This window comes from Eutrigla gurnardus (genome assembly GCF_963514095.1).
Source record: "Eutrigla gurnardus genome assembly, chromosome: 3".
Lineage (NCBI taxonomy): Eukaryota > Metazoa > Chordata > Actinopteri > Perciformes > Triglidae > Eutrigla > Eutrigla gurnardus.
The window spans coordinates 30,761,612-30,779,571 of NC_139917.1; the positions used below are offsets into that span (position 1 = coordinate 30,761,612).

At 42.0% G+C, this 17,960-nt stretch overlaps 2 protein-coding genes across 4 annotated transcripts in view; both read right to left on the reverse strand.

The window, feature by feature from the left end:
- Positions 1 to 2,888, reverse strand: part of LOC311011473 (UTP--glucose-1-phosphate uridylyltransferase-like) — a 13,443-nt gene extending 10,555 nt beyond the window's left edge. Inside the window, exons 1-2 of one of the 2 annotated variants that reach the window (XM_084006428.1) lie at positions 2,631 to 2,888; positions 407 to 522 (exon numbers count right to left, since the gene is read on the reverse strand). In XM_084006428.1, coding sequence (XP_083862554.1) covers positions 407 to 505 — 99 coding nt within the window. In that variant the 5' untranslated portion in view covers positions 506 to 522; positions 2,631 to 2,888. Of the gene's footprint in view, positions 1 to 406; positions 523 to 1,465; positions 1,681 to 2,630 lie in introns of those variants that run through there. The other variant, XM_084006427.1, reaches the window with a different exon arrangement.
- Positions 2,889 to 3,784: 896 nt separating this feature from the next.
- Positions 3,785 to 17,443, reverse strand: LOC311011474 (malate dehydrogenase, cytoplasmic-like). Of its 2 annotated transcripts, none has more exons than XM_084006429.1 (9): positions 17,286 to 17,443; positions 10,328 to 10,426; positions 9,344 to 9,440; positions 7,812 to 7,987; positions 6,848 to 6,970; positions 5,835 to 6,011; positions 5,148 to 5,261; positions 4,536 to 4,625; positions 3,785 to 4,250 (listed from the first exon to the last, which is right to left on the reverse strand). In XM_084006429.1, the coding sequence occupies exons 1-9, from the start codon at positions 17,337 to 17,339 to the stop codon at positions 4,128 to 4,130; spliced, it is 1,053 nt and encodes a 350-aa protein (XP_083862555.1). In that variant the 5' UTR covers positions 17,340 to 17,443; the 3' UTR covers positions 3,785 to 4,127. The 2 variants fall into 2 exon arrangements, with proteins under 2 accessions (XP_083862555.1, XP_083862556.1); XM_084006430.1 differs by lacking the exon at positions 17,286 to 17,443 and adding an exon at positions 11,382 to 11,541.
- Positions 17,444 to 17,960: the final 517 nt, after the last annotated feature.

Below are 17,960 nucleotides of genomic sequence, written 5' to 3' on the forward strand. Positions count from 1 at the left end.
TGTATTTATGTCTAGATGATGTTATTTGGAGTGTTGACGGAGCAGCTACAATGTTAGCGTAGCCTAGCACCCATCAACCAGACTCCATTCAGAAAACAAGCGTATTAACAGTTGCTTGCTTGTGAACTTGCAGACAGACCTAACAAAGCATGACTTTAGACTTTTTACAAAGTGTCGTCATTATGTCGTTACTTCTGCATAATTATGTATCCATTTATTGCAATTAAATCGTAACAAAAACGTTAATTTTGGGGTTCATACCGCTGTAGTAAACCAGCCAACGCGTGTCTTGCTATTACTATTACTCTGACAAATAGTGTACTTTGCTGGGACTCACTGTGGACGTGTGCCGTTTCAGATAAGAACTTATTATTCTAGTTTTTGGGAGAGTTCTGGTTTTTCTCACCTCGGCCTCGGCCTTGTTGGCCGTGGCGAGCAGCGCCTCCAGCTCGCGGTGCATCGACTCCTCATGCTGCTGACGGAGCTTCTCCTGAAACTCTGTCATCGCTCCTCTGGTCAGGTCTGCATTAAAACACACACACACAGATTTAATTTCACTTTTCACCGGAGAAGAATCCGTTCATGTGTTCGAAACGGCTCGGAGACAAACAAAGACTTTATTGGTTTTTAGATGAAGAAACAACTCGAAACGTGAAACAGCCCAGTGCAGTTTGACGTTTACACACATGATGTCATAAAAAGTTGTGTCAGATTTTCTGTGGTTTGGATGATCCGATGTGTTTCTAAAGCCGCTTTCAATCCTTAAAACACTAAATTCAATAGAAAACACTATTGAGATTTCCTTTCATGAAAATAGTCAAACTTCAATAGAATAAATGTCACTGCAAAATATTGGCCGAGTCGACCTTGAACCACCTAAAATCAGTCGAAGCAAAGTGTCAGTTCAGGTTTTTAAATTGCATGAATATATGTCAGAAATTATATATTTGTATATTTTCTATCTACAACCAGAAGCTGCCATGATTTTCTTTTAAAATAAATTGCTATTGTGCCATTTTCTATTTTATTTGAAACTAAAAGTTATTAAGGAATATGACAGTCATACAGTAGAAGATAATGCAACAAAAATAATATCACAAACAATTTTTCCGAACTGGTCAAGTGTGATTTCCAGTTCCTCGCTACCACTGTGACAATGGTAAAATAAAAATATATAAAATACACGTTTTCAAAGTTCAGGTGTCACAAAATAATTACTTATAATTAATTTAAGATCAAATGTAAAGATAAAAAAGTTACAGTTTCTACCCATTCATTCAATGAGACAATGCCATTGTTCCGACAGTCCAGTTTTCTAAGTACATACTTACGAAATACACAGTCGGACTGGCTGTGAGAAAACCCGATAATTATTCATTAAGATTTAGGAAAAGACAAAAGTCTGATCACACACAAACAGAAAAACGTCCCACAATGTGTCTAAACAACCCGGATATAAACTTACCAGCTACAGTTAGAGACATTTTACCACAATCTGCTTCAAATCCAGAGACAATAACGGGTTGAAGAAAGGAGGCAGCAGTTTCTTTATCAGCTCACAGTGTTAAAAGGTGAAAAATGGTCCACAAGAAAAAAAAAATACAACATAAAACACTTAAAATCAGCAGCTGTCAGAGAACAACAGCCATCCTCCGCATCCTCAGCTCAGAGGAAGCTCACAGATCTGCAGCTCCGACCCTGAGCTCAACACAAGGCCTGCCCACGGCCACACACACACACACACACACACACACACACACACACACACACACACACACAACACACACACACACAACACACACAACACACACAACACACACACACACACACACACACACACACACACACACAGTAAGTGTGTGCCTTCATCCCACTACATCACACACTCCTGAGTGCTTTAAATATGAGTTGATTTGGGTTTGAGAGACACACTTTGTTAACTTGTAAAGAAGTGTTCCTTCCATTTCTTCCTTGCACTTTTATCTTTACAATGTAATGGTTTATACCGTTGCATGTGAGGCTTACATGTAAAATCTAACATGTAACACGCCTCCCTCAGTGAGGTTGTAATGGTGACCTTTACCGTGACCTCGGCACCCAGCGTGTAAAAGGTCAACTCACGCATTATCCTGAGTCTTTAAAAAAAAAAAAAAAACACTTAACTGTATAAAGATGATTGAATTGAATATATGCCACTTTAATTAATCCCTGCACACCAATCTATTTAGAATATCATTTTATATTTAATATATATATATATATATAATTGTTATTTGCACATTTTACATATTTGTAACCTGTTAAGGAAGGAAGTAGCAAATACAAACTTGAGGTACTTTTACTTTTTAGTCAAATGCAACACACAGAGCAGAGGATCCACCACTGGAACTAACATTCATTAGGAAGTTTTTGATATGAATATTAATGATCTTTTTGAGTATCTTTACATATTGTTCAGTACGTACGTACACACACGCCAGTAGCAGGTTCAAGCCAGCAGTTCAGACATGCTTTAGTGGTTTGAATGTTCATTTAATCCCCCCAAAAGCTGCAGACGACACCCTTTTACTTCTCTTTTTTAACAAACTTTTCGCGCACAAACAGCCACAGGTCTGTATTAAGTTACCCACCTGAACACAGTCCAAGTAGAGAGCCTCGGAGATAGTACTGAGGACAACACGGACTACCTCAGACCTGGAGAGAGAGAGAGAGACCACCTGGCTGTCAGACCACCAGTCCCAGACCCAGTCGACGCTTCCTCTTCCTGCCGCAGTTAGCCTCTGTAGCTACTACTAAGCTACTTAGCTTGTAGCTGCCAGCCAGTTAGCCTCTGTCTGTAGCAGACAGCTAGTTCGCTTCTGTAGCCGTCAGCTAGTTAGCATGTAGCCGGCAGCTAGTTAGCATGTAGCCGACAGCCAGCTAGCTTCTCTAGCCGACAGCCAGCTAGCTTCTGTAGCCGACAGCCAGCTAGCTTCTCTAGCCGACAGCCAGACTAGCACAACAACGCCGAACTTAAGTGACGTAGCGAGCAAGAGTACTAAACAAGAACGGCAATTGGTGGAAAATGTCCGTCAATCAAAAAGAAGTTGCAACATGTCCCGCCCACCCAGGATGGTTTTCTTTTTTCTAAACTTCATTTGATTGATTAAAACGTTTTTATTTAGATTTTATTCAAATTAAGATTATTTCGCTTTTTTGTACGTTTTCCTCGTCACAGTTTAAAACCGTTTGATCAGGTTTATGTCCATTTTATTCTGATTTAATTGCATCCAATTGTGACTTAAATTCGACATTTATATTCATTTTCTTCTTTTTTTTGTACTACTTAATTGTATTTTAACTTGTACATTTCATACTACATACTTTTACTACCTACGTTTAGATAAAAAACAGCATAAAATAGATATTCGTGTTTATACATATTTTATCACTATTGTTGGCGACACCATGTTACCAAAGTATGTTATTGCCATATTTTAACTTCTGCACTATTTTATGTTTTACATAAGCCCCTGATATAACTGAATACATTAATAAATAATTGAGGAGCACTAATTAACTGTCTCAAGTTTGGATCGATGCTGCCCTCATGTGGTTAAAATGATCCACTGCAAATCATTTCTGCACTTGTACATTTAATTGGATTTTTAAAAAAATACTCAAAAGAAAATTCGCATTCTTACTGGTAACTTTTCAGGCTGAAACAATGGTGGAAAACATTAGTAGGGTCTATCAAGCACCAGAATACTACGACGATCAAAGAAGCATAAAAGGAGACGTCGGGTTTTGTTCGGTTAGTTTCCGTGTTGTTTTAATGGTGAGAACAGGTTCCGTTACAGTTTCTGGACAGCTAGTGTGCGTTATCATCTACCAACAGAGACATTCTCTCTGTGTCTTGCAAACGGAGGCGGCCAGGTTGTGGTCGGTAACAGGTTTTCTGAAAACCCTGAAAGAAGTGGCCTGGAGACACAGACAGGTGACACACACAGACAGACAGGTGACACACAGACGCCAGCTGGGACGGTTATAAGAGGAGGGTTTCTTCTTCTTCTTCTTCAGAGGCGTGAGCAGCAAGCCTTCATGGGATCTAAGTGCTGTTGCTGCTGTTGGCCAGCAGGGGGCGACAGTCACTGGGACAGGATTTCCAGGGCGGTGTCACGCTCCTCCACTAGCTCGGCTGCTGTGGCGTCCATCTTGGCGCGGGAGAAGTCGTTTATTGAGAGTCCGTCGACCATTTTCCAGGTCTTGTTCTGTGTGGGACGACAGAGGGGAAAGGTCAAAGGTCGAGCTAGATAAGATACGCTGAGCTTCATTGATCCCACTACAGGTGAAGACAGGTGGAGATGCCGTGGGGTGTGTTGTATGACAACACTGTTATGTGGTACCTGTCTGTCTGAACATAATAAAACACAGCAGCAGTGAAATACTTCATTAGTGTTTATCTGATAAACCTGACCAACAACAGAGCCTGGATCTGCCCTCCCGCACACACACACTCACTCACGCCCGCCCAGCGGCCGATCGGTCCAACTCACCTTGATGTCGATGGGGAAGGAGTAGATGAGGTCCTCCGGGATGCCGTAGGAGTTTCCAGCAGCGTAGACGCCCATGGAGATGAACTCGCCCTGTCGACAGGAAACAACAACTTCAGTCAGCTTTGAATTAATGACCACAAAGACCCTCGGTCCGATTTGGCATCACGGCTGAGGAGACCCCGTTTAGTAAATTGTTTTCGTAAAATACAGGAAGATGAAATGTGTTTTTATGTCCTCTTATGGTCTAAATCCAAATCTTTAGGGCTGAATGATTTTGGGGGAAACATTTTTTTCATTCTACAATATAAATAACATGAAAAAATGGAATATAACTTCAAATAAAGACAGAAAGGAAAATAAAAATATGCAGCCATTAAACATACCATCTTAAATATGAATATATATTCCCAAATAAAGTTTGACTGAGTATCATTTAGTAGAAGACATAATCTTACAAATGGGAAAATCTGCTGTTTTTCTTGCATGTTGACGATCGACTTTAAAGTAACCTGTAACTAATGTTCAACATTTCTTCAGTTTATGTGAATCAAAGTCCTCGAGACCTCTTTTCTACGCGTTTCATACGTTTCCCCGGCCTGGAGGAACACTGACCTCCTTGGTGCCGAACCAGATGTCCCTCACGTGGTCGCAGATGGCCTTGGCGGCGGACATGGCGCTGGACAGCTTCCTGGCTTTGATGACGGCGGCACCGCGCTGCTGCACCGTCTGCAGGACGAAGATGAAGTCAGTAGGTAAAAAGCACATTTAAGTACAGTTTACACTGACCAAAGTACCGCACATAGAGCAAAAGCAGATAAAAGAACACCTACATCCACACGTCGTAGCTAATTTAACTAAAAAGGATAAAACATGAGAACATATATCACAATATCTGTCATAAAAGGGAGCCAGGGAGAAGAGATGTGTTTTGAGCCTAGATTTAATTTAACTTAACAAGCTGGAGGATCTCTAACGGAAGAAAAACTTCTTTGCTGTTCAATTAAAAGGCAAAAATTACCCCAAAAATTTAAGATTTATAACACTGCAGATTTAAAACGAGGCTTGGGTTGCATTACCGTCAACCACGGTATTAATAAATCCCGACATTATGATTTTTAATACCGTCATAAACACAAATGCTGCTCTTTCTGTGACGCTGTATTGATGCGTTGTGTTGTAGTGACCAGCAGACGCCACCAGAGGTCAGTGTCTCTGGAGTGTAACTGGAAGCTGAGCTCAGACAGATCTGTAGTTGCCTTAAACAGCTGACAGGCGAACATATAAGCGGCGAGCGCTCACAGAGATGAAGTCTCCTCTGAGCCAGGACTCGTCCTTGACGGCGTCGTAGGCGGCGGTCTCCGTGCCGTGGACGTTGACCTTGGCGTGGTGGACGTCGGGGTACTGGGTGGAGGAGTGGTTCCCCCAGATGATGACGTTCTTCACCTTGTCGGCGGACACGCCACAACGCATCGCCACCTGCAGGCGAGGGGAGGAGGGGAAACGTCACGCACGACCTTCAGTTGGTGATCAATGGAACAATTATTTACTTAAAGAAATATTAAATGTGTCAACATTTCACACAGTCCATCCTTTTCGTTTTAAAACTTTTTTTCTTTTACATATTTTTAAAATGTAAATTTCTACTTCATACTTGATTGTTGACTTTTGCAGAACTAGTTTATTATTAATTTTCCTTGCTATCGTTATTCTGACCGTCACAAAACAAATTACTTCTCCTTGAAAACCTTCTCGGCAATAAACCGGTTCCTTATTTCGGATATTTTCAGGAAAACTTTTTACTTGAATAAAGGCTCTCGTCTTTCGTCTTTCAGCTATTAATTTACAGATTTAAAAATCAGCCTGCCAACAACCCAGTTAACAAAAATGGTTCAAATTGTTTCAAAGTTTTCAATCAGATCTCAAGCAGCTCTTGTTCACGTGACGATATGAGTTTGAGACCTTGACAGCGAGGACATTTAGTCTGTTCCCCCTCTTCAGAAGGGGCTGCTGGAGGGTCACATGTTGGTTTACGGGTTAATGTTACAACGAGGTTCAGTCAATAGAGCAGGACGCTTTCCATGACCCACTCGACCCCTTTCTGGCCTCACAAATTAAAGCCTTTTTGCCAATTTCAATCCAGATATCCCACATATTAAAAAACGAATTCCCTGCCATTCTATTTGTATGAGTGAAGAAACAGTGACCTGCACTCGTGTTGATCAGTTAGACTGAGGATGGTGTGTAATATACATTCACCGGGACCAGCTCATTGCAAGGTTTTTTATTTATTGTATCATATGGTCCATCCCTACCTGGGAGCTGGCTCTGTTGTGGTCCAGCCGGGTCAGGCAGGAGAAGTTCTCTTTGGGGATGGATGGAGCCGACTTGGAGGCGATCAGACAGTTGGTGTTCGCCGGGTTTCCGACCACCACAACCTGGAAAACATAAATAAATAAATAAAAAACTAGGCGTCACACAGGTGAGGAGACAGGAGACAATATGGGCTCAAGGCTCGACGATGTGAAAGTTTCATGTCATGAGCATGGTGGCCAGAATAATTGTGGTTCACGATATTAAACCGATAATCATCAAACTCTGATTAAAACTCTTAAAATATCACTAAAACCACTTTACATTTTTCATCCATTTTGAGTAGTTTCATAATTTTACGGCCTAAATGTTTATTTAAAAAAAAAAACCTTTTGGCCAATTCAATTAGATGTATCTATATTATATATAATGTACAATTAGCACAACAAAACGTTGTTTGTAGTCCCGTTTTCTCCCTAATACACAAACAAAAATCTGCATTTTTCTCTGAAGGTTTCTGGCATAAAAGTAGCTGAAAAGCTTCACAGGCTGTTTTCTTTTCTCCACAGATTCCCTGCATGGGTGGCTTTGACCTTTGACCTCTTTCACATCACACTAATGCTGGGCCTCATTGTGGACTTCCTGCTGGACTACATGCTGTGGGTCTTCTACACATCACCGGGGTTTTTCCTCATCATGTGAACACGTTGTCTATTTTTATACCGTTCCTCTAAAATGTGTTTATAATATAAATTCAAACCCTGTTAAACAACAAATAAACACAGAGAAACTTAAAGAGCTGCTGTCCGAAAACATCCAGCTTTGTTAAAGGAAAGAGTTTCCTCTCCAGACAGGAAACGCTGGATAAGCACTTTCATTTCCCCCCCCCCCCTCCCTCAAACTCCCAGAATGCCCCGGGACAAAGCATGATAACCCTCAGCAGAAATATAAACATCCAGGTGTCACCTTGACCGTCTTCTTGGCGAACTTGTCCAGGGCGGCTCCCTGAGTCTTGAAGATGGCCACGTTGGCCTTCAGCAGGTCCTTCCTCTCCATGCCCTCCTTCCTGGGCATGGAGCCCACCAAGATGGCGGCGTCGATGTCCTTGAAGCCCACCTCCACCTTGTCAGTGGGGATCACCTCTGTGGGGGGAGGGGGGAGATTTCTTTATCAGGGTCAATCCACGTCATTATTATTATTATCATCGTTATTATTATAATAATAACGTTCAATAGTGTTTCAACTTTGAAATTAAATTTTTTATCAAATGTTATTTTGCTACTTTGCTTTGTAATTTTGCTTAGCATTTTTAATAGCTTTTGTTGAACTTTTAGATTTCATGAAATGAACTTAGATTCAAAGTTCGACACAAACTGAGAGCATTTTCCTCTGAAACGTACGGTTTATGGAGCTGTTGACAGATCTCGTACCTGCCCTCCACTAAACAGGAGGTTACTGTAGAAACTTATTGATAAAGATACATTTATTGGTTCTGACCTGAGGGACGTTGGATTTAAACATCTGCCGCATGTTTTATATACATATTTCCCCACATATTCCTCCTTTTAGAAGATTTTCTCGTCACTCTCATTCAGCTGAAAACTCTGATAAATTTGCCGCCTCATCAGATTCTGATGATAACATGCGTTTGTAGTTGAAGTAAAACTGCTGCTGTTATCAGACTGGACTTGAGTTCATGGTTCACCCCCCCACCCCCTCCTCCATTCATCATTGTCCCACCACTGATCTGATTGGCTACTGGAGTGTCTCAACCACCAGCCAATCAGAGGCCTTGTTGTAGACACTCCTCCCTCCTCCTCCTCCCTGCAGCAGCAGCACAGATACGAGGTTATCGAGGACAAACAGCTCACAGCGTGCTCTGCATTAAAAATTAAAGCGTCTCCAGACGGAACATGAAACTCCTTCATGCTGGAAGACGTTTTGTTCTCATCGGGGTGATTAAACACGGCTGGCGGTGCCTCGACTACAGGTACCGTCTCACCGTTTTAAAAGACAACACGACGGATTTATTCAGCAGAATGCTGCAGGAAGGAAGAGGCCTGAACCACGGAGATGAGTCAGCGTTTTTGCATCTCAAAGTCAAAGTGTTTTTGGTTCGATGCCTGATAGAACGTACGTGGTTGGAAAGGTATAACATGCAGGAAGTTACTAAAAAACAATAAATAAAAGACAGATACAGAAAGAGCTCTTTTACGCGTTACTTATGAAGCTTCTGGTGGCGTCTCACTCTTATTATTACATTTTATTATTGCTGCGTTTCTGAAAACAACAACTCTCTATTCATTTACTCTACAGCTCGCTCATTTCTCATAGACTTCTATTCAATCAGACTGTCGCCCCCTGAAGGCCAACAGCGAGAATGCAAGTTTAAGGCACTTCAGCATTTTGCTTCACTCTTCAGAACCTGGAGGCGGTGTAAAACGGACCGGATGGTGCACCAAAAGTTTTGAAGAAACTAAATGAATGTGTTGGCTCACCCCTCAGCAGTGGGAGGGCGCAGTCCTGCAGCTCCATGACGACTCCGTCCAGCACCGGCAGCATGGGGGGGATGTCCAGCAGGACCAAGATGATTGGCTTAAAAAAAAGGAGAGGGAAGACAAAAGGTATTACCTGAAAAGCATACCTAAATGATCATTTTAAATTAAGATTGTCTGGGTTTTTTAATAAACATTGGGGGCGGAAGAACAAATGAACCCGAACCTCAATTGTGAAATTTTCTTAAAAAATGACAGATCCGAGTGGAAGTCTTTTCCTTTTTTCTTTAAAAAAATCTGCAGATTTTTTCCAATTACTTCCCTATCAGATACTCATTAACATGGTTTTCTATGGTGTACTTTTACATATGAATTGAGAATTTCGACCCCTCTGATGAATCATTAGCTGCCTGATTTCTGTCTTTCAACCCAAGCATGTACTACTGTTAATAACATTCTCATTCAATGCATATTGAATGGAATTCATTTTCATGAATGGTGAAACGCTGCTCGGAAGATGAGGAGGAGCATCTATCACCAAACCAAAAAAATCTAGCCTGACATTGTGTTTTGGTAAGAATGGATACAACGTTTAAGTAAAGACACGCTTTAATGGGGTATCTGTAAGGATGGTGCAAACGCCACTAGAGATAAAAACCGCTCAGTAGCTGCTGATAAATACTGGTGCAAAGTTTCAGATCACTGGCCGAGTCTGATCCTTATCACGGTGCCTCCGATGAGCCAATCAGCTCGTCGGGGGCAAGAAGTACAACACGGCCATGTTTGCATAAAAAGCAGAACACTATTAGGAATATTAAAATAGAGTGGTGTTCTTCCTCCTGGATGAGGTAATCTGACACTCATCGGGACTGCAATGAGCTGATGGCACGTTAAAACATGCATTATTCACGGTGAGGCTGTTATGTAAGAGTCATGTCATGCACAGAGCATCACACAGCTGTCAGTTATGCAATCAAAAGCCCTTACCTGGTCCTTCCCGAACACATCTCCCTTGGCGATGCTGTACAGCAGGGAGTAGGCGATCTGGCCAGCGGCGCCGGTCACCACAACACGGATTGGTTCGGCCTGGGAGGGGAAATAAAACATGTGGTTCATGAGTGTCACTGGCCTAGATAAAACTCCAGATGGAGGAAAAACGAGGCCACGTTAACATGCATCGTTGGATCTATGTTTGACGGATGGAATCCTGCATCACAAGGCCTCAGTCCCCTTTAGTACGACCAAACCCCATTCAGAGTTCAGCGTAATTAAAGCGTTGCGCGTCACCAAGTGAGGGTGGGACGTGACATTCAGACTAATTTTAACTTGATCTTTAGCAGGTGATGTCACTCTTCAATTCGGCACGCATGAATCAAGCATCGGATACAACTTTAATACACAACACGCGGTTCTCCCGGGATAAGCAATGAATGAGCGCCAGCAAACCAGCAGAAATTAAGCACTAATAAACGATGCAGGTTCATTTAAACACACGCCGAAGTGAAGGACGTTTCCGGCGCTGTCACAAATCACCATCATTGCGTCACGCTTTCTAACTGGCAAGGAAAGCAGTGGCAAGAAAGGGAAATTGCGATACTTGTTTAACGAGATTCAAACTGGCGACAGCGCCTGCCGCGATTGGTTACCCGGATTGAATAAAAGAATAGAGTCGTTGGTCTGCCTGACGTCACGCCATAGGCTGCTCATTAAAATGGAGGCAAATGTGTTGAATGAACAGCGGCCGAGCTACAGTATTAAGAACAGCGGAGACAAAGCGTCCCCCCTCGGCTGCAGATGCTAACGTTAAAACTGCGCAACGAAACTGCGCGTGACACCCTCGGTTCCCCTTTTGATCATTCAGTTAAAAACAACAGCTCAACAGAAACACAGTAAGTAACGTTAGCGTACATTATGTTATTAACGGCCACCTTCTCCTCAATGTCAACACCGTAACGCCTCGTATAGCGCGCCGGTACATTATTTAATGCTTTAACAGAGGAGCTAACATTAGAGCGTTTACAAGCGTAATAATCCTTCTTACCATTTTGTCAAGCTAACGGGTGGAGATGCTGCGAGTGTGTGTGTGACGCCTGTTCTCCCCGCTTCAGAGTCGGACTAGACGGAAGGGTCACCTCTATCCTCGCATTTGTAAAGTCAGGCGGCGGTACGACCCGACGCGCTCTGCACGACGGGACTTGTAGTCGCGTGGCGACACCAACGGGCTTCACAGCGGAGCCGAGTCGGCGACACAAAGAACACATTTTCCCGTGATGCACCGCGCCGATCACACCGCGCCCACCGACCCGTGTACGGCAGAGGATGTTCTGAAAAAGACTGTTTTTTTCTTTTTTTCTTTTTTTTAAATTGAGGATGCTGCGTATTTTAGCGACATCTCGTGGTCAGCAGAGGAACTGCGCCGAATAGGATTCCACACCGCTTTGGGACTGTGATCTTACATATTAATACTATTAATAATAATAATAATAATAATAATAATAATAATAATAATAATAATAATAATAATAATATCAAGAAAAAGAACAATAAGAAGAAGAAGAAGGAGAAGAAGAATACATAAGTTTTATATAGCGCTTTTCCAGGTGCTCAAAGACGCTTTACAAAAAAACAAAACTAAAACAAAAACAAAAAAGATCAGCACATAGCAAGCAAGCCAGCAGGAAAACAAAACAACAGACAAAAGACAAACACGTTTAAAGATTAAAAAGCAGTTTATATTCAATGTCTCATTAACTGTAACACATTTAAAGCCTCCTAGATTTTTTATAAAACAAAAAAAACGTCAATAATTATACGTGTGAAATCCTTAAAAAACCCTGGAAAACCTGGCAGCAACGTCCAGTTCAAATACCTTAATGTTGCATTCTCTCTGCTGGCCACCAGGGGGCGACTTCTATCTGGTTGTAGAACTCTATGCTCAATCTCTAGTTTCAAGTCTTCTTCAATCCAGCATGATGTTCATTTAGTACATTATGGTCCATTTAGAGTCCACCAGACCAGAAAGCAGGGGATGCTTTAGGGGGCGGGGCTTACCTGCTGATTGAAAGGTCGCTACCATGCTAGTTAGCTACTAAGATGAATTAAACACTAAGCTGTAAAGTTGACCTTGAATTATGAAGTTAACTTTGTTAACAGCTTCACAGTCACCGGTCACGGTTGCAAAAAAAGATGACGAAGGCTAAAATCCAAAATGCCAAACTTGAGGCTTCAAACCAATGAGTGATGTCACCATGACTACATCCACATCCATTACTAACTGTAATCTCTGAAAAATTATCTCAAGACCTTCCACATACCCCTTTGACAGCACCTGTTAGGATTCCTTGGATCTTTGGAGCACCCTGAAATCTCCTAATCCCCCCAGAAATCCCCTTAAAATACCCAGAATTCCTTGAGTAACTCCCCCTTTGGACTTTAGTGTTTGACACTCTGGTGACCGTTTAGTGCACAAAACCCCCGAACCAAGCAGAAAAGCCTCATAAGTCCGACAGCTTCAGTTAGTAGTTTGTTTCCAGACCAGGATTTTATGTGTCAAACAAGAGTGAAGTGAGAGGTCATGTGACATGAAGCCACCGCTGTGCACCACCACATTCCTGTGATGCCTGTAGGGCGCTAAGCAGCTTCACGTAATTATCCTTTAAGGGACTTAAAGGTCCCATAAAATGGAAAGTGTGTTTTTTTTTTCTTCTCAGCATGCCAGCAAAAGCAAACGTTTCATCTTCCTTCAGGTCTAAATAAAACATTTCAAAAATAAAAATCTTTGAATCTTTTGTTACGGTAAAATCTAAAAATGTTATAGAGGGATTTGGTATTTCTGCAGCAAGGCTTTGATGCAGACCAGATGCTGAATTTGGACTCAAAACCAGAGTGATATTAAAAAAAATTCCCGGCCCCATAAACACTGAAATTCATACATTTCATCTGAATTCCACAAAGAAATAAAAGACGCAGATTGTTATATTATTATATCTTTTTACCATCCACATCCAGAAACTCTGGCCAGAGTTATTTTTTTAAATTCTTCCCAGGTGACTGTGGGTCAAAGGTGAAAGGTCACCCCGTCCAGGTCCCAGTTGGGTTCAGTCGCCAGCTCGTTAAGTTGTTGTTAAGTTGTTGTTCAGCCTGTTATCTGCGGCTTCGTGGGAGGTAAATGTGAGCCGTCTGATCTGCTGACATTTATAGAGCGTCCAGACGTCGTCACCAGAAGGAGTACTCATGAAAAAGTAGCAACAATATAAAAACACTCCCAGACCAGCAAAAAGTCCCAAATTCAGAATGTTGCTGAGCAAAAGTATTACGTTAAGTTGTCTTTTTTGGGGTGAAATACTGGATAATTTTACCTCTCAGGGTCTCAAAAATCTCACAAACCACCACGAGTTTAATATCTAACGATGTGTTGCATTTAGAAACTTGATCACATGCTGCACGATCTTCACCTGAGGACTAACTGGTAGCTTGCTGCTGTATAAATGTAGCTCAAAGTGCAATCTTTGTCGCTGAAATGTAGTAAATAAATAAAGTAGTATATACAACACTCACTGCTAAATCAAGTGATACCAAATTGCCAAAAGTATGCGGACACTTTTTCTTCTGGTCTGGTTTCAGCATTTGGTTGTTGCCGTCTTGCTAATTTTTGCAACCAGTGAAAGGAAGTGACCATGTTTGGACTGCGGAGGAGCGACGGGTGGTTTAGAGCGGCACCCCAAGCAGCACCCTTACTGGATCTGGATCCATCTGGATCCTGGTCTGAAGCTGCTAACAAAGTTAGCTTCATAATAATTCAAGGTCAACTTTACAGCTAAGTGTTAAAGTCATTTTAATTAGCATTGGTAGTGACCTGTCAATCAGCAGGTAAGCCCCGCCCCCTAAAGCATCCCCTGCTTTCTGGTCTGGTGGACTCTAAATGGACCATAATGTACTAAATGAACATCATGCTGGATTGAAGAAGACTTGAAACTAGAGATTGAGACCATAAACTCATGTTTACAATGTTTACTGAGATAATACATCAAGAGAGAAGTAGGACCATTTTCTCATAGACTTCTATACAACCGGAGAGGAGTCGCCCCCTGGTGGTCAGCAGAGAGAAGTAGGACCATTTTCTCATAGACTTCTATACAACCGGAGAGGAGTCGCCCCCTGGTGGCCAGCAGAGAGAAGTAGGACCATTTTCTCATAGACTTCTATACAACCAGAGAGGAGTCGCCCCCTGGTGGCCAGCAGAGAGAAGTAGGACCATTTTCTCATAGACTTCTATACAACCAGAGAGGAGTCGCCCCCTGGTGGCCAGCAGAGAGAAGTAGGACCATTTTCTCATAGACTTCTATACAATCAGAGAGGAGTCGCCCCCTGGTGGCCAGCAGAGAGAAGTAGGACCATTTTCTCATAGACTTCTATACAACCAGAGAGGAGTCGCCCCCTGGTGGCCAGCAGAGAGAAGTAGGACCATTTTCTCATAGACTTCTAAACAACCAGAGAGGAGTCGCCCCCTGGTGGCCAGCAGAGAGAAGTAGGACCATTTTCTCATAGACTTCTATACAACCAGAGAGGAGTCGCCCCCTGGTGACCAGCAGAGAGAAGTAGGACCATTTTCTCATAGACTTCTATACAACCAGAGAGGAGTCGCCCCCTGGTGACCAGCAGAGAGAAGTAGGACCATTTTCTCATAGACTTCTATACAACCAGAGAGGAGTCGCCCCCTGGTGGCCAGCAGAAAGAATGACAGATTAAGACACTTTTCAGAATCAGAGGAAGCCGCCTGGGAGAAACTTTAAAAAGGAACGTTTTGATTTGATAGAATCAGATTAGAGATTACAGAAAGTAAAAAATGTTTTTACGTATTATGTTGAAAATCTGTGAACAATGATGCTTCATGTTCAGCTATAACAAGTGTTCAGGTGTCCACATACTTTTGTCAACCAAACCTGCTGCCTAAAAGGAAAAAAGGGCTCAGAATAAAAGTGAAGGAGGCTCTCTTTTTGTAGAGGGTATACATTTCAGCAAGTGAGGTTTTAAATGACAGCGTTCCCCTTCCACCCTTCAGCCTATCAAGGACACCGGCGGCCATGTTGGATCTGTTTGCCGTTTTGCCGGGTTCAGTTTCCGGAAAGCTGCCCTGAAGTTGAAACAGGTCTGGGCTGCTGCCAGGAACTGACCGTGGTGCTGATAATCTGCAGCCTGGGACTGCTGCATCAAGGCAGCAGCAACGACACGAAGCATGACCGGAAGCCCAGCAACTCAGACTTCAAAATAAAAGCACATAAATGTTGCTTTTATGAAAGACACGAAAAGGAATCCGTAGGGGAATCAACTTTAACATTAGTGATTTGTTTTGATCACAATATATATATAGAGAGAGAGGAAGAGAGTTTTTATAATTTATGTGTACCTTTTCTATCGTGTATTTTTGAGCACACAGCAAGTTTGTTCAGGATAAAGAAATCCCGTCTTATTTTATCGTATCTAATCTAGTCTGTATTTATCTGTAAATCCTGTGGATTAAATTGTTTTTCCCGGTTCTACCACTACAACATTGATTTAAGTTTAGTTTGAATGAACATGAAACTGAATCACGGCAGGTTATTTTTCACATTTAGAACATTTTTAACATATTAAACATATATGGTACATAAGAAGTTACTTTCTCATGGTAAACATGAATCTGGTCAAAATGATGTTATTAATTGAAATGATTATTACTTTTTTTTTTAAATCCGATGCCTCATAATTAATTATATTTTATAGGCCTATTATATAAAAGTAAAATAAAAATAAAATGACAGTTAAGAAGGAGAAAGTACTTGTGGTAATCCAATATTCATAAATGAAAATGGTGAAATACTGAGTTAAGTCAACATCTTTACTTTGTAAATTGTGAGACTTTTGAGCTACTGTAGATTATCAGATTAAAAGTTTAAAAGTTAATTATGATTTACACAGCAGATAGAAGACTATACATATATGATATATTAAGTAAATATTCAGATTTTTACGTAATAGTTTTGACTGTATGAGTTATCATTGAGTGCCTTTATCTCTCCTAACATTTTAAGAATATTTCCTTTCTCTTTAGTGCAGGTACTTAAAGTACACATTATCAGTTGTGTCACTTGTTTAATTCATCCTTACACATGTATACATTTCAACTATGTGATAACCGAAGAAATAAAAACAAGGGTTTGTAAACGCTTCTTATTTAAATCTTATGGCAACATAACAATGAGACATTTCTTTTTATTCGCACTGCACTGGTAAAATGTATCACCATAATACTTCTACTACCCATTTGTACATCATTTTCTTCTAGTAACTTCTGCACATTTTATGTTTCATGTCATAGATTTCTACTTTAAAATATATTTAGTAGTAGTAGGGAGTCTGAGAGCATGTACATTATGATAAATAAGGAGTTGAAAATCAGACCTATTCAGTGTTCGAATCTGGGTGCTTTTATTTTGAGGGCTACGACCGGACCGGATGTGCTGTTAACTCTGGCGGGCTTCACTGTGTGGGAATGTGTGCGTCTGTGTGTGTGTGTGTGTGTGTGTGTGTGTGTGTGTGTGTGTGTGTGTGTGTGTGTGTGTGGCACTTTGCCAAAACTGCCAAGCGAAGAAGAAGACGACGACTCTTGAATTAATGGTGACGCATCCTGCCGGGCTCCCGTCACCCAAAAACTAAGGTGTTGGGTTTCCGGCGGCCATTTTCACACCTGAAGTCGATCGGACGTTACCAAAAAAAAAAAAAAAACACTGTTAACTCGCCTATTTGTTAGATAAACGCGGTGGCAGACATGTTTGCCTAACTCAAGTCCTGTGGGAGTGGAAACTTCCGGTCAGTGATTAACGGCCAAGTTCAGCTCCATTTTTTTGTAAGTGATGCGTTCAAGGACCCCCCACCCGGCTCCGTCCCCGCGGCTTTTTCAACTCACCTCCGAGGAAACCGCCCGCACCACCAGATACATGGACGTCAGCATCGTCAACATGGTCCCGCCGGCGTTTTAACTGTCTTTCTGACTGACTGTCTGTCTGACTGACTGTCCTCTGAAGCAGAAATGGCGGCTCGACCGGACTCGGTACCAGTAGAGAGAGAGAGAGAGAGAGAGAGAGAGAGAGAGAGAGAGAGAGAGAGAGAGAGACAGACAGACAGAGAGAGACAGACAGGTAGACAGATAGAGAGAGGGATACAGACAGACAGGCACCGGAGACGACCTTAAACCGCGCTGCAGTTCGACCTCACGGCTTCTTGTGCCTCGGGACTGACGGCGCAACCGTCTACCTGAACACACACACGCGCACGAACTACCACGCGCACGCGCCGCCGCAGTCAGTCTAGTCCCTTAATGAGATCTCGAGGACGTAAATAGCCGCCGCTGCTAAAGCGTTTCATCTGCATTTAATTCATACGAAAAATGCGCGAGAGTTTGGTTATGTAGGGACAAGTGACGTCACAGCACATTTCGGGGTCACGCGAGGACTGATGCAGTAAGTGGTGACTTGATTCTTTCCCTCAAAACGATAAAAATAGAAATCAACGGTTCTTCTTTACTATATTTATGTTTAGTTCATTTCATCATCATCATGTCTCCCAAGAAAGCTATTTAATA

Bases quoted from the DNA above. Each gene is read 5' to 3' on its own strand.
- LOC311011474 (XM_084006429.1), bottom strand. From the start codon at position 17,339: ATGTTGACGATGCTGACGTCCATGTATCTGGTGGTGCGGGCGGTTTCC. The intron at 7,988-9,343 runs GTGAGCCAACAC...CTCCCCCCACAG, and splicing joins CGCCCTCCCACTGCTGAGGG to AGGTGATCCCCACTGACAAG. The intron at 5,262-5,834 runs GTGAGCGCTCGC...TTCGTCCTGCAG, and splicing joins TCAGAGGAGACTTCATCTCT to ACGGTGCAGCAGCGCGGTGC.